General features: G+C 40.9%; 1 protein-coding gene across 37 annotated transcripts in view; it reads left to right on the top strand.

Annotated features, from left to right (window-relative positions):
- LOC130923821 (protocadherin gamma-C5-like) overlaps positions 1 to 15,486 on the top strand; it is a 313,176-nt gene that overhangs the window by 235,797 nt on the left and 61,893 nt on the right. For 2 of the 37 annotated variants that reach the window (XM_057849877.1, XM_057849865.1), the window contains exon 1: positions 11,860 to 15,109. The exons of 32 other annotated variants lie outside the window; for them this stretch is intronic. In XM_057849877.1, the coding sequence (XP_057705860.1) occupies positions 12,725 to 15,109 (2,385 nt within the window). In that variant the 5' untranslated portion in view covers positions 11,860 to 12,724. Of the gene's footprint in view, positions 1 to 350; positions 3,154 to 5,276; positions 8,547 to 8,578; positions 11,597 to 11,859; positions 15,110 to 15,486 lie in introns of those variants that run through there. 3 more of the 37 variants (XM_057849829.1, XM_057849844.1, XM_057849869.1) reach the window with 3 other exon arrangements.

The raw sequence follows: 15,486 nt of genomic DNA, 5'->3' as shown, positions 1-15,486 counted from the left end.
CAGGGTTGGCAAGTTTAGAAAAGTAAGGTTGACATCTTTTGTCTGTAATCATAAATTGGAAGTGGTGGCCAACTCTGCTGAAATGTTCTCATTTAAATGGAAATAAAATATTTACTCTATTCATTTTAAAATTGCACTATAGCTCGAGATTTGCATCAACCATTTAGTGGGCACATATTCAAATGAAAAAATTAAAACATTATTCATCAACAGTAATTTGAGTGCAATGCTTAACATTGTCTTTTGTGTTTTTTTTTTTTTTTTTTCAGACATAATATTAAATTGTATTTTTGTCACAGTGATGAAATTTCATCATATTTTGTTAAATTTTGAAAATATTTTATTTAGTTATCTGGGATATTTAGTAGTGAGATGACATACACTTCTTTTCTTTCACTATGATGGCCATAGGGTCAATTTGGTTCATCCATTTAATTCATCAAAAATGAAGATATAGATAAATTAACGCTATGTTGAAGCATTCGTCCTGCAGTTTCCATTTTGAACTCGTAGGGACGCTCTTGTACATGGTGTTTTTCATACTGCCGAGTTGTTTCCTGTTTTATAATGCGGTCGAAGGGAGGAAAAAAAGACAAACCACACGAGAGACGGTCAGGACTGCATCATATATTTTGCTCGGACTATTTTGTTTATTTTTGGGGACTGTTTGCCAGGATTTACTTATTACAAGGATATTATCTTTTTGATTTTAATTTTTGCTTCTCTGTTGTATTTGCCGTGTTGAACATGAGGCCAAGGAGAACAATGAAACGGCAAGTAGCGTTTTTCACCTCCTTGCTGTTCATTAGCGCTGCATTCGCCCAAATCAACTATTCCATTGATGAGGAAATGCACGTTGGCTCTTTAGTGGGAAATATAGCCGAGGATTTGGGTATTGGCGTAGAAAGGTTGAAGTCGCGCAGTGCTCGTGTTTATTTTGGGGAAAGCAAGCAATATATAGAGCTGAATAAAGACAGGGGCGTTCTCCTCATCAAGGAGCGAATAGACAGAGAAGCGCTTTGCGCACAGTCTATGCCGTGCGCGTTGCACTTCCAGATTATTCTAGAGAAACCCATCGAATTTTACAAAATATTCGTTGAGATTGTCGATATCAATGACAACTCTCCTGCCTTTGAGAAGAATGATATTAAATTCAAAATCAGTGAATCTGCAGTGATAGGATCAAAATTCGATTTGGAGCAGGCATTGGATCTTGATGTTGGAATTAATGGTCTTCAAACATACGTTCTCGAACCGTCTGATAATTTTGAATTAAAAAACCACAATCAGGTTGACGGCTCCAAAAGTGTAGAGATGGTTTTGAAGCAATCTCTGGACAGGGAGAAAAAGGAACATATGCATCTTGTGTTGACGGCTGTTGACGGAGGGCAGCCACAGATGTCTGGCTCAATGCAGATCCTCATCAAAGTATTAGATATCAATGACAACGCACCCATTTTCACAAAGCCTGTATACAAAGCTACTGTTGCAGAAAATACATCGAAAGGCACAGTTGTGACTGTAGTTAGCGCATCGGATGCTGATGACGGAGTCAATGGTAAAATAACATATTCGATCAGACACACAATGGATGATGTGAGACATTTGTTTAATATAAATGAAGATACTGGGGAGATCACGCTGATCGGAACTTTAGACTATGAAAAAGCTCGCAACTATCAAATTAATTTGCGTGCAAGTGACGATGGGGGACTAACAGACAGTTGCAAGGTAATTGTTGACATTGTGGACGTGAATGATAACAGCCCACTGATTAATGTCATGTCTAAGACAAATATAATATCTGAAGATGTTAAAAGTGAAACTGTTGTAACAATAATTAACATTCAGGACCAAGATGATGGTGAAAATGGCAAAGTGGAATGCACTATTAATCCTAATATTCCCTTCTTGCTTAAATCGACTGATAGTAATTTCTATAGTTTAATGACAGATGGTGAATTAGACAGAGAGAGGTCATCAGAATATAATATCACAGTAATGTGTTCAGATGATGGTGTGCCCTCCCTCTCCAGCAGTGTCATTCTCACTTTACACATCTCAGATGTGAATGACAATGCACCTACCTTTGACAGTAGCTCTTATGAGGCTTCCATTGTAGAAAACAACACACCTGGTCTTTCTATATTCACTGTAAGAGCCAGTGACGCTGACTGGAACCAAAATTCTCGCATTTCTTACATCCTGGAGGACTCCTCTATTAATGGGGTACCAGTCTCTTCATATGTATCTGTCAGTGCGGAGAGTGGAGTCATCCACGCAGTTCGTTCTTTTGACTACGAGCAACTCAAAGAATTCCACTTTCGCATCAGAGCTCAGGATGGTGGCTCCCCTCCTCTGAGCAGCAATGTGAGCGTGGCCATCCTGATTCAGGATGCCAACGACAACGGGCCTCAGATCTTGTATCCAGTCCAGACGGGAAGCTCAGTGCTGGCTGAAATGGTGCCTCGTTCGGCAGATGTGGGATATCTGGTGACTAAAGTGGTGGCTGTGGACGTGGACTCCGGACAGAACGCCTGGCTCTCGTATAAAGTGCACAAAGCTTCAGATAGGGCGCTGTTTGAAGTGGGCCTCCACAATGGAGAAATAAGAACCGTCCGCCAAGTGACTGATAAAGATATTGTCAAACAAAGACTGACTGTTGTAGTGGAGGACAACGGGCAGCCTTCTCGTTCAGCCACTGTCATTGTTAATGTGGCAGTGGCGGACAGCTTCCCTGAAGTGCTCTCAGAGTTCACTGATTTTAGCATGCATGACAAGGAGTACAACGACAAGCTGACTTTTTACTTAGTCTTGGCTTTGGCAGTGGTCTCCTTCCTCTTCATCACTTGCTTGCTACTTATCATATCAGTCAAAGTGTACAGGTGGAGACAGTCTCGAATCCATTACCATTCCAATTTGCCTGTAATTCCGTATTACCCGCCACGATACTCAGATACTTTGGGAACAGGGACTCTCCCACACGTGTACAATTATGAGGTGTGCAGGACCACTGACTCCAGAAAAAGTGACTGCAAATTGGACAGGGCCGCTAGTCACAATGTTCCTGTCATGGACCCAAGTTCTACTGGGACCTTGCAGAAGATATACAGAGAGAAGAGCATCCTGGATGAACCTGACTCTCCTCTTGAGGTTGGTCACTTGAGCTAATTCGACTTCATGTTTTTAATTTTCTTCAGGACCTTTCTTGTCCTTTCCTTTTTAATTGTTGATCAGTATATGTCATTGCACCTACACCAAATATTTCATTAGATAAAGGAAGATTTGTGTCTTACCTAATATATTGTATTTTGGAATCCTTGCCAAGATGCAAAACCACAATTGGCAATTATTTCTAATATTTCATAAACACATTATGAATGCCATCGCAGTTTTTTTTTTTTTTTTTCTTTTAATTGTAATTGACACCAAGTCCAACATTAATCGACGGCCAAAATTATTTAGATTTGTACCAATAAGCTCTTTTGGTACAAGCCTTTAGTAATTATATATTACCATAAACTGGGGGTCAGCAACCTGTGGCTCTAGAGCCGCATGTGGCTCTTTAGCACTGCCCTTATGGCTCCTTAGCTCGTTTTCAAAAATGTTTGGAAATGGAAAAAGATAGGGGAGCGAAATATATTTTTTTGGTTTTAATATGGTTTCTGTAGGAGACAAATATGATTCTTATTCATTGATATTGTCATGAAGTTCAACTTGAGGCTAAATCATACAACAGAGTAGTCATGCAGTGTGTCAATGTCTTTAGAGTGCACCTCAGGGAAAATAAACATTTAATCGTGTCGGCTCATCATGTTTTTGTAGCAAATTTACCAGTAGTCATTTTGATAGTAGGCTAACATAGCTAATATAGATACATACAGCTTGTGTTGCCTTCATTATAAGGCTTATATAAGGATTTTATTTTTTTGTGGCTCCAGGCATATTTGTTTTTTGTTTGTTTTTTTGGTCCAATATAGCTCTTTCAACATTTTTGGGTTGCCATAAACCAGTACTTCTCAAATAGTGGGGCGCGCCCCCCTGGGGGGGCGCAGAGCGATGCCAGGGGGGGCGCATGTGACCTCGGGGAACATGGTTTTTTGTTTTTTGTTTTTTTTTTTCCTTTTTTTGCCGTACTGGAATAAAGTGTACTTGCACATCCACTCAGTGGGTGGCAGTGGCGCTCTCATTTTCAGAGTGCGCGCAGTATTTTTGAACTAAGGAAGAGCACTCAGCACACACAGAAAACAGATATGAAGAGCAGTGTGCCGCCGCCGTTTTCGAAAGCCGTTTTCCCACCGGACTCACTCACGCAGCGACCCACTTTATTGTCCGGTTCTCACGTTGCCACCCGAGAAGTGCCATTTTCGGCTTGGGATCGTCACGACGACCGCCCTCACCTACGGTTCTACCTCGGCCGCCGAGAATGCGCTTTTTTGGTGCCGTTTGCCTTTTAGCTTTGACTTTTAATGCAGTGGGTAATGAGGAAAGACCACTGTTTACTGTGTCTAAAAATAATTATAGCGGACAGCCAGAAGCCAAATCAATTAAGACGCCACTTAAAGACATTAGACCCCAATCTCATTGATAAGCCGCTCGATTGTTTTTCAGTGAAAACGTGCCGAATATTGCCAACAATCGTCCTGCTTTGTCAGTGTTATATCAGTAAACCAGTGAGTATTGTTAGCATGCTCATTGCAAAATCACTCCACACCACAAGGAAGTAAATACTGTGAGCAGCAAAAATAAAAACTGTCTTTCTGTCCAAGGACACTCTTTTTTTTCTTTTATTGAGTTTTGTTTTTTCGGTCAAATTTTTTTGGCATATTGTCCTCATGAGTGAATGTTTCTAATCAATTTTAATTTATTATTATTTACTGATTTTATTACAGTTTATTTTTCTGTATCAAATGGTCAAAAATGTACCTTGAGTGTATTCTTTACAGTTTGGATGTGACTTTTTTTTTTTTTTTTTTTTTTTTTTTTTTTTTTAATTCAGGCAAATTGATGAGCGTCAAGTCTTCTCTGTTACAAACAAAACAATGTTAATAAAGTTATACTTTATTATAAGTTGATCTAAGTTACTTTTTTTCTTTATTAGAAAAAAAGGACACAATGTTAGGCAGATGTGTATTTATAATAGTAATTTTATAGACAAATGATACTATTTACAGTGGCGGCAGAGAGTTTGGGGGGGCGCGAAACATTTACGTCTTCCTTGGGGGGGCGTAACAGAAAATAACTGAGAAGCACTGCCATAAACTAAACATTAAAATCCCATGTAAAGAAAAATAATATCATTATACAAGAATATTTGATAGATTATTAATAACAATAATAATGATTATTATTTATCATTGATATAACGTAACTGCTCTGCAGATATATGGATTGTATTTATCCTTGTATTAAATTTGTATAATTGTGTTGGGATGGTGTAATAATACCAATTTACGTTATATATGTACTGGCGGTACATCAATTTACCATTCATTGACTATTTTTTTTAGATGCACGTGAGCCACCTTTTCAACCACAATGAAAATATCCATGATGATCCATTAATATCCAAAAATGTTACCAACGTCACATTAAAATAGAATCACAATTTAAAAAAGTGAACACTGCTTAAATTAATCTCAATCTAATTTTAATTGACTTAATTAGTATTTTGTTTTTCGTATATAAAGTATAGGCTTATGAATATATATGTACAGTACAAAGAAAACTGGATATATCAGCGTATTGCAGGCCTCTGACATTCGTATCTTTTAGTCGGGCTTGTATGCATTATATCTAATAAAACCTCATTGGTCTTTTCTAAAATAATACATATAAAATGTATCTTATTTTAAAGACATTCCGTCATATTTATAAATGTTATTTTTGGAGTGTTTTTCATTTTACATATGCAGACTTTTTTTGCGTGCTGAACAGAATAGGCCGATTATGGCCAGAGTGTGGCAGTCTACGACAGGGCTTCAATACGGCCCTCCCTTGTCCATAATGACGTTTCAAACAAAAACCATGCATTTCGAATCATTGTTCACTAACAGTGGACGTGGACGGCTTTTGTCTCTTCAGATATATGTTGTTATGTTTTGACGGATTACATGTGAGGTGGGAAAAGAATGGAAAATTTATTTAAGAAGATGACGCACCAAAGGGTCTTATTTTTGTTCACCTTGGTTATATATTTCCCTGTCGCGTTCGGCCAAGTCAGCTACTCGATTCCGGAGGAAATGGATAAAGGCTCGTTGGTATCGAACGTGGCTCACGATTTAGGTTTGGACCTGAAAAGGCTGAAATCCGGGCGAGCTCGGATTCATTCTGGGGACAATGCGGAATATATCGAGTTGGATAAGGAAAAAGGGCTCCTCCTTGTGAAGGAGAGGATAGACAGAGAGACGCTGTGCGGTGAGACGACGTTATGTGCTATTCATTTGCAGCTGATCCTGGAAAATCCTATGGAATCGTTTCGCATCACTATTGAAATCACAGATATAAATGACAATGCGCCGAGTTTTGAATCCAGTAGTAAACGTTTTGAAATCAGTGAGTCAGCGGTCGTCGGCTCCAAATTTGTGCTTGAGACAGCCATTGATGCTGATATTGGTACAAATGGTCTGCAAAGCTACTCACTGAATCCAACGAATAATTTTCAGCTGAAATTGGAAAATCAAGCAGACGGAGATAAAAAGGTGGAAATGATATTACAAAAGGCACTCGATCGGGAGCAGCAGGGGAAAATTTCTTTGTTATTAACAGCATTTGATGGCGGAACACCGCGCAGGTCAGGAACAATGCAAATTATTGTCCATGTTTTAGATGTGAATGATAATGCTCCCTTGTTTACTAAGACTTTATACAAAACCAGTATTAGAGAAAATGCACCGAAAGGAACCAGTGTAATTACTGTTAGCGCATCAGACAAGGACAGTGGCTCTAATGGAGAAATATCATATGTAATATCAAAAACCAAGCGTAAATTGTCAGATTTATTTCAGATTAACAGTGTAACTGGAGAGGTCATTTTAACTGGTGACATTGATTATGAGAGGTCAAAATTAATACAAATAGATATAGAAGCTGTCGATAATGGAGGACTGTCTGATTCAAGTAGGATCTTGATTGACATCATTGATGTAAATGACAACAGTCCTCAAATGAGAATACTTTCCAAATCAGATTCCATTTCAGAGGACTCTGCAGAGAATACTGTTGTCACGATGTTAAGTGTCAATGACCCTGACTCTGGCAGCAATGGAGAAGTGAAGTGTAACATCAAGGAGGATGTTCCATTTAAAATACAAATCACAACAAATGGATTGTACAGTTTAGTAACAGATGTAGCTTTGGATAGAGAATCTTCATCTGAGTATAATTTCACAGTAACATGTTCTGATGAGGGTGTGCCCTCCCTCTCCAGCAGCGTCACTCTCAATTTACACATCTCGGATGTGAATGACAACGCACCTATATTTGAGAAGAGCTCATACGAGGCCACTATTGTAGAAAACAACACACCAGGTTTTTCTATATTCACTGTAAAAGCCAATGATGTTGACTGGAACCAAAATGCTCGTATTTCTTACATCCTGGAGGATTTATCTGTTAATGGCGTGCCAGTCTCCTCCTATGTGTCCGTTAGTGTTGAGAGTGGAGTCATCCATGCAGTTCGTTCTTTTGACTATGAGCAACTCAAAGAGTTTCACTTCCATGTCAGAGCTCAGGACGGAGGCTCCCCTCCTCTGAGCAGCAACGTGAGTGTGGCCATCCTGATCCAGGACGCCAATGACAACGGCCCTCAGGTTCTGTACCCAGTTCAAACAGGCAGTTCAGTACTGGCTGAAATGGTGCCCCGTTCCGCAGACATAGGCTACCTGGTGACTAAAGTGGTGGCTGTGGACGTGGACTCCGGACAGAATGCCTGGCTCTCGTATAAAGTCCAAAAAGCCACAGATAGGGCACTATTTGAGGTAGGCCTCCACAATGGGGAAATAAGAACTGTCCGCCAAGTGACTGATAAAGATGCTGTCAAACAAAGACTGACTGTTGTTGTGGAGGACAATGGGCAGCCCTCTCGTTCAGCTACAGTCATTGTTAACGTGGCAGTGGCGGACAGCTTCCCTGAAGTGTTGTCAGAATTCACTGAATTTAGCTTGAATGACAAGGAGTCCAACGAGAAGCTGACTTTTTATTTAGTTTTAGCTTTGGCGGTGGTTTCTTTCCTCTTCATCACCTGCTTGCTGCTTATAATATCCGTCAAGGTGTACAGGTGGAGACAGTCTCGAATCCTGTACCACTCCAATCTGCCTGTTATTCCATATTTTCCACCAAGGTACTCGGATACTTTGGGAACAGGGACTCTCCCACACATGTACAATTACGAGGTGTGCAGGACCACTGACTCCAGGAAAAGTGACTGTAAATTGGACAGAACTGCTAGTCACAATGTGCTGGTAATGGACCCCAATTCTACAGGGACCATGCAGAAGATATACAGGGAAAAGCACATCCTGGATGAACCTGATTCTCCTCTTGAGGTTAGAATGTCTTAAATTCACTTTTATTGTTTGAGTGAAACACGTTGACTGAGGACGTTTCAGAACTCTGGACAGCGACATAACTGGTTTCTTTTTCCTTCACTCAATGCCTATGCAGATTGTGCTTCCTATATTCTTTCCTCATTGCACTCATTTGTTTTTTGCTTAAAAGAAAAACAAAAACAAATAGGAGAGTTTTTTTTTTTTTTTTTTTTTTCAAGTAAAAGTTACTCAAGTGAATATCAATTCTATTTTAAATGAGTAATTTATCATGGACTTATTTGATTTTGTCCATGTTAGTCATACATTTTTGGTTGCGTGCTCAAATTATACATTCAGTGGACGTAATGTTCAGTCTGTATGTAGTTACATGGTATGGACTCGTCGGGCCGCTGTTGCCCTTCGTCTGAGTATTTTTTTAAAGTGTGCATTTATATCAGCACATCTCCCGTGCTTGCTCAGTCAATAAAGGACATGGAAACGTAACAGACAGCCCGTGCTGGATTGAATACCACTCCCGGAAAATTACTCTGGCATATTTTCAGCACATTTGTTTTTTGTTGGGTTTTTTTGTCATTGGGCTTTGTTTTCGTGTATTTTTCCTCGCATTCCAAACGGTGAAAGACGACTGCATTTTGAGGCGTCAGGCAGAGACGTCTCGTTAAACAATGAGACCGCACGCGCTGTTATTTATCTGCGCGCTCTGCTTTCCTTCGGTGCTCGGACATGTCAGCTATTCTATTCCCGAGGAGATGACCAAAGGATCGTTCATCGGCAACATAGCTCAGGATTTGGGACTGGACATCAAACGCTTACAGTCTGGTAAAGCTCGCATCCACACGGGGGGCAGCGCTAATTACGTCCAGCTCGTCAAGGAAAAAGGAGTGCTGGTTATAAACGAGCGAATAGATCGCGAAGCTATATGTGGCCAGACAACGCCTTGTGCACTGCATTTTCAAATCGCATTAGAACAGCCGATTGAAATATTTCCCGTGACTGTTGAGATCACGGACATAAACGACAATGACCCCGTCTTTGAAAAGGAAGGTAGGGTGTTGGAGATAAGCGAGACTGCTGTTGTTGGTTCTAAATTCATGTTAGAGAAAGCAATAGACCCTGATATAGGTTTGAATGGGCTTCAAAGCTACACACTTAAACCGACTGATCATTTTATTCTCAAATTACACAGACAGTCCGATGGCGGTAAAAAGGTGGAAATGGTATTACAAAAGCCCTTGGACAGAGAAAGACAGGAATTTGTAACATTGCTCTTAACGGCACAAGATGGAGGCGAACCACAGAGGTCAGGTACAATGCAGATTCAAATCAAAGTGTTAGACGCTAATGATAATGCTCCTGTTTTTACACAAAGTCTTTACAAAGCAAGCCTGAATGAAAACTCCGCCTCAGGGACTCTCATTACTCAAGTGAGTGCATCTGATGCAGACAAAGGGTCAAATGGAGAAGTGAATTATGTCATTGGAAACAGCATGAGGAGCATTTCCAAACTATTTGACATAACTCAAGATGGAAATTTTCTATTGAAAGGTCCTATAGATTATGAAAAGGCCCAAAAATATGAGATTGATATAGAGGCAATTGATCGAGGTGGTCTCTCTGATTCAAGCAAGGTGATTATTGAAGTGGGCGATGTAAATGACAATACTCCCCTCATTCAACTTATTTCATCATCTACTTCAGTGGAGGAGGATTTACCTGCCAATACAGTGATAGCAGTGATGAGTGTAAATGATCCAGATTCTGAAGAGAATGGTAGGGTAAATTGTGTTATTAATGATAATATACCTTTCAAAGTCACATCCAGAAGTACTTTTTACAGTGTTGTTACAGACGGGGACTTAGACAGAGAAAGGTCGTCTAACTATAATATCACAGTGACATGTTCTGATGAGGGTGTGCCTTCCCTTTCCAGCAGCATCACTCTCACTTTACACATCTCGGATGTGAATGACAACATGCCTGGCTTTGAGAGGAGCTCATATGAGGCTAACATTGTTGAAAACAACACACCTGGTCTCTCTATAATGACTGTAAAAGCCAGTGATGCTGACTGGAACCAGAATGCTCGCATTTCCTACATATTGGAGGACTCCTCTGTTAATGGCGTGCCAGTCTCCTCATATGTGTCTGTTAGTGCTGAGAGTGGAGTCATCCATGCAGTTCGTTCTTTTGACTATGAGCAACTCAAAGAATTCCACTTCCGCGTCAGAGCTCAGGATGGCGGCTCCCCTCCTCTGAGCAGCAATGTGAGCGTGACCATCCTGATCCAGGATGCCAACGACAATGGCCCTCAGGTCCTCTACCCAGTCCAGACAGGCGGCTCTTTGCTGGCTGAAATGGTTCCTCGCTCGGCAGACGTGGGCTACCTTGTGACTAAAGTGGTGGCTGTGGATGTAGACTCTGGACAGAATGCCTGGCTCTCATATAAAGTGCACAAGGCCTCAGAAAGGGCGTTGTTTGAAGTGGGCCTCCACAATGGAGAAGTAAGAACTGTCCGCCAAGTGACTGATAAAGATGCTCTCAAACAACGACTGACTGTTGTAGTAGAGGACAATGGGCAGCCCTCTCGTTCAGCTACAGTCATTGTTAATGTTGCAGTTGCAGATAGCTTCCCTGAAGTGTTGTCAGAGTTCACTGACTTTAGCATGCACGACAAGGAGTACAATGACAAGATGACTTTTTACCTAGTCTTGGCTTTGGCCGTGGTCTCCTTCCTCTTCATTGTCTGCTTGCTACTTATCATATCAGTCAAAGTGTACAGGTGGAGACAGTCTCGTATCATGTACCACTCCAACCTGCCCGTCATACCTTATTATCCGCCACGCTATTCGGATACTTTGGGGACAGGGACTCTCCCGCACGCTTACAACTATGAGGTGTGCAGGACGACTGATTCCAGGAAAAGTGACTGTAAATTGGACAGGGCTGCAAGTCAGAATGTTCTGGTGATGGATCCAAGTTCTACAGGGACCATGCAGAAGATTTATAGGGAAAAGAATATCCTGGATGAACCGGACTCTCCTTTTGAGGTTAGACTTTGTTATGATTACAGTACTTTTTTGTTCAGCATTTATATATAATAACAATTAAAAAAAAAAAAAAAAGCTGCCATTTGTAATGCGCCACAATTTATTAATTGGTTTCTGTTGAGGCCATTAACCTGCCCATCAAATAATCTTTATTTTATTAGCTTTTCAACTAGGTTTTTTAGTCTTTAATCCAACTGCTCCATGGATTTTTAATAGCACTGACATTTTTACTCAGCAGCTAACCCATGTCATAGCACTACCATCATGCCTGAAACATGAGCTCTGTTCCTTCCTCACCATGGTTCAATCTTATCTTATGAAAGAATCTTTTGTGTTCTTTTAGTGCCTAAAAGCTTTTTGAAATTGTTGAGCTCACAAGTGCTTTCTCTCACTCCCTCCTCCTCTTTGCCCAGATTTAGATTTTTGTTTTATGCCAGAGCCTCTGTCAAAATTGGCATATTTGCACATTTCTGCACAATAACTCTGAAATTACAATTGAATGAGACCACTTGAAATACCAGCTTTTTAAATCCTTAGTGTGTAGACGAAAGAATAACTAGACGTATAAGTTCTTGTCAGAGTCTAAACACAGCTGCAACTGCAAGGCCTCGTATTTCAGAACCACGGACAGCACCTTGAATTATCATCGTCTGTTCTGTCTTCCACTTGGATTCCTTTTGGTTCGATTAACATTTATTTAGCAAACTAATTATTTGAAACACTTTTATGACATTCTCATCTTCGGAAGTTTGTTATTATGTGCAACATTGAAATTACTTTAGAAAAAATATCAGTCCAAACCCAAGTCTCAGTTCAATCTTAGAGTAGATGATCCAAAATAATATATTTGCCATCATGCTCTTTAATGTTAGTTCTGTATGCATTCATTTCAATTGCTATTCAGTAACTGCAATATCTATTTTGGTCTCTAAGTGCCGCTGTCGGCCAATGTGAGGATAAAGCAAAAAACATGAGAGTACGTCTGCTTGTTTTATTTGGTCAGTTTCATTTCGTGTCGTACAAAGGCGCAGCGACTGAACCGGTTCTCGTTTCCCCACAAACTCGATGCACTTGATTGGTGGAAGGATTTTATTATTTTAATTTTATTTTTAAAAGGGAAAAAACACAATGCGTTTTTTCTTTTTTGTTTGGAGGTCGCTGTTTTTCTGCCTGTATGTCGCAGATATGGCAGCCACACATGTGCGTTATTCCATCCCCGAGGAGATGGCTATAGGATCCATTGTTGGGAATATCGTACAGGATCTCGGTTTGGATGCCAAGAGAGTAAAATCCGGCAGAGCAAGAATATTTACCGAGGACAGCAGTGAGTACATTACTCTTAATGTGGAGAGAGGAACGCTCGAAATCAAGCAGAGAATAGACAGAGAGGAAAGGTGCGGCCAAGTGTCTCCTTGCTCTCTGCATTTCCAAATCATCCTAAATAACCCCATGGAGCTCCATCATGTCGATGTCGAAATTCTTGACATAAATGATAACGCACCTGTATTTGCAAAGAGGGAAATGCATTTTGAAATTAGTGAATCGGCAGTAAAGGGGGCTCGCTTTCCACTCGACAGCGCCAAAGATCTAGACGTAGGTTCGAATACACTGCATTCGTATAAACTTAGTCCAATAGATCATTTTAAATTAAATATACTGTCTCGCCCTGATGGCACCAAATATGCTGAAATGATACTTGATTCTTTGCTAGACAGAGAAATTCAGGAGGAACACAAGCTGACTCTCACTGCCTATGATGGCGGCGACCCTCCCAAATCAAACTCTATAAAAATAAACGTCATTGTAGTGGATGCAAATGACAATGCACCAGTTTTCAAACAGTCCGGTTACACAGTAACCATAGCTGAAAACGCACCAGGGGGAACGAATATTTTACAAGTTAGTGCAACGGATGCAGATAAAGGAGCAAATGGTGAGGTTTTGTATTCATTCTCGCAGAACAGCGACGTGGCCTCTTCTGTGTTTAGTATTAATGCAAATACAGGTGAAATCTCCGTAATGGGTGAGCTCAATTATGAAAAAGTCAAACAGTATGAAATAGACGTGGATGCTACAGATAAAGGAGGATTGAGGGACACGTGTAAGGTGTTGGTCGAAGTGCTTGATTTAAATGACAATGCGCCTGTCATAAGCATTCTTTCACTGTCCAATCCAATATTGGAGGATTCGCCCCTTGAAACAACAATAGCCATGCTGAATATTAAAGACTTAGACTCTGGTAAGAATGGTGAAGTCAAGTGTTTCATTAGCCTGGATTTGCCCTTCAAAATAAAATCTTCATCGCACAATTTCTACAGTTTGGTTTCCGATGACGTTTTAGACCGAGAAACAGTGCCGGAATATAACATAACAATAACAGCAATAGATGAGGGCACTCCACCTCGCTCTACTAATAAGACCATTCATTTGAAATTATCAGACGTAAATGACCACGCTCCCATGTTTACACACACGTCGTATTCTACCTCTGCTACTGAAAATAACTCCCCTGGTGTGTCACTTCTTACCGTCCAAGCCAGCGATGAAGACGCAGGAAACAATGCGCGTGTTTCCTATTTTCTTGAAGATGTCAAGCTTAACGGGATGTCAGCTTCTGCCTATTTTACGGTGAATGCAGAAAGTGGGGAGATACTTGCCGTACGTTCTTTCGACTATGAGCAAACTAGAGAGTTCCACATCCGCGTCAGAGCTCAGGATGGAGGCTCCCCTCCACTGAGCAGCAACGTGAGTGTGGCCATCTTGATCCAAGACGCTAATGACAACGGGCCTCAGGTCCTATACCCAGTCCAGACAGGAGGCTCAGTGCTGGCTGAAATGGTACCTCGTTCGGCAGACGTGGGCTACCTTGTGACTAAAGTGGTCGCTGTGGACGTGGACTCTGGACAGAACGCATGGCTCTCGTATAAAGTGCAGAAACCCACAGACAGGGCGCTGTTTGAAGTGGGCCTCCACAATGGAGAAATAAGAACTGTCCGCCAAGTGACTGATAAAGATGCTGTCAAACAACGACTGATTGTTGTAGTGGAGGACAATGGACAACCGTCCCGCTCAGCAACAGTCATTGTTAATGTGTTGGTGGCAGACAGCTTCCCTGAAGTGCTGTCAGAGTTCACAGACTTTAGCACGCATGACAAGGAGTACAATGACAAGCTGACTTTTTACTTAGTCTTGGCCTTGGCTGTGGTCTCCTTCCTCTTCATCACCTGCTTGCTGCTTATTATATCAGTCAAAGTATACAGATGGCGTCAAGAACGCCTGTTTTTTAAATCAAATGGAAAACTCCCGGTTATTCCTTATTACCCGCCACTTTACGCTGACGTAGACGGCACTGGTACGCTGAAGCCGGCGTTCAGCTATGACGTGTGCGGAACTACTGATTCCAGGAAGAGTGACTTGATGTTTTCACGACAATTCAGCCAGAACACTTTGAATGGTGAACATAGTAGGACAATACCAAGGCCTAAAACAGACTCTGAAACTTTGGTGGCTGAGGTGAGATTTGATTATTTGGTTCCCTTTTAAAAACTACTACCTGTTTAGATACTGCATACTAACCATAAACATCGCTTCAAACACTGAAAACATTTTTTAGGATGTGGACATATAGGTCGTTTTTTGTCCTTGATTGTGGTAACTTTTTTTTACATCTTATTTTACACACTCTACTTCAGCTGTCCCCAAACTATTCCACATAGGGCAGCAGCGGGTGCAGGATTTCTTTCCAACAAAACAGGATGGCACATTTGCACCAATCTGGTGTCCTACAAACAAGGGTGTAGGATTGGTTTTAGTATTGGTAGGGACGATATAACAGCATAACCTGCATGTACACTTTTAGCTGGGAACGGGACATTAAAAAACCAAACAGA

Source organism: Corythoichthys intestinalis, chromosome 11 (assembly GCF_030265065.1).
Source record: "Corythoichthys intestinalis isolate RoL2023-P3 chromosome 11, ASM3026506v1, whole genome shotgun sequence".
NCBI classification, from domain to species: domain Eukaryota; kingdom Metazoa; phylum Chordata; class Actinopteri; order Syngnathiformes; family Syngnathidae; genus Corythoichthys; species Corythoichthys intestinalis.
The sequence above is the reverse complement of the archived record's forward strand: the minus strand, read 5'-3'. Positions and strand labels throughout refer to the sequence as shown.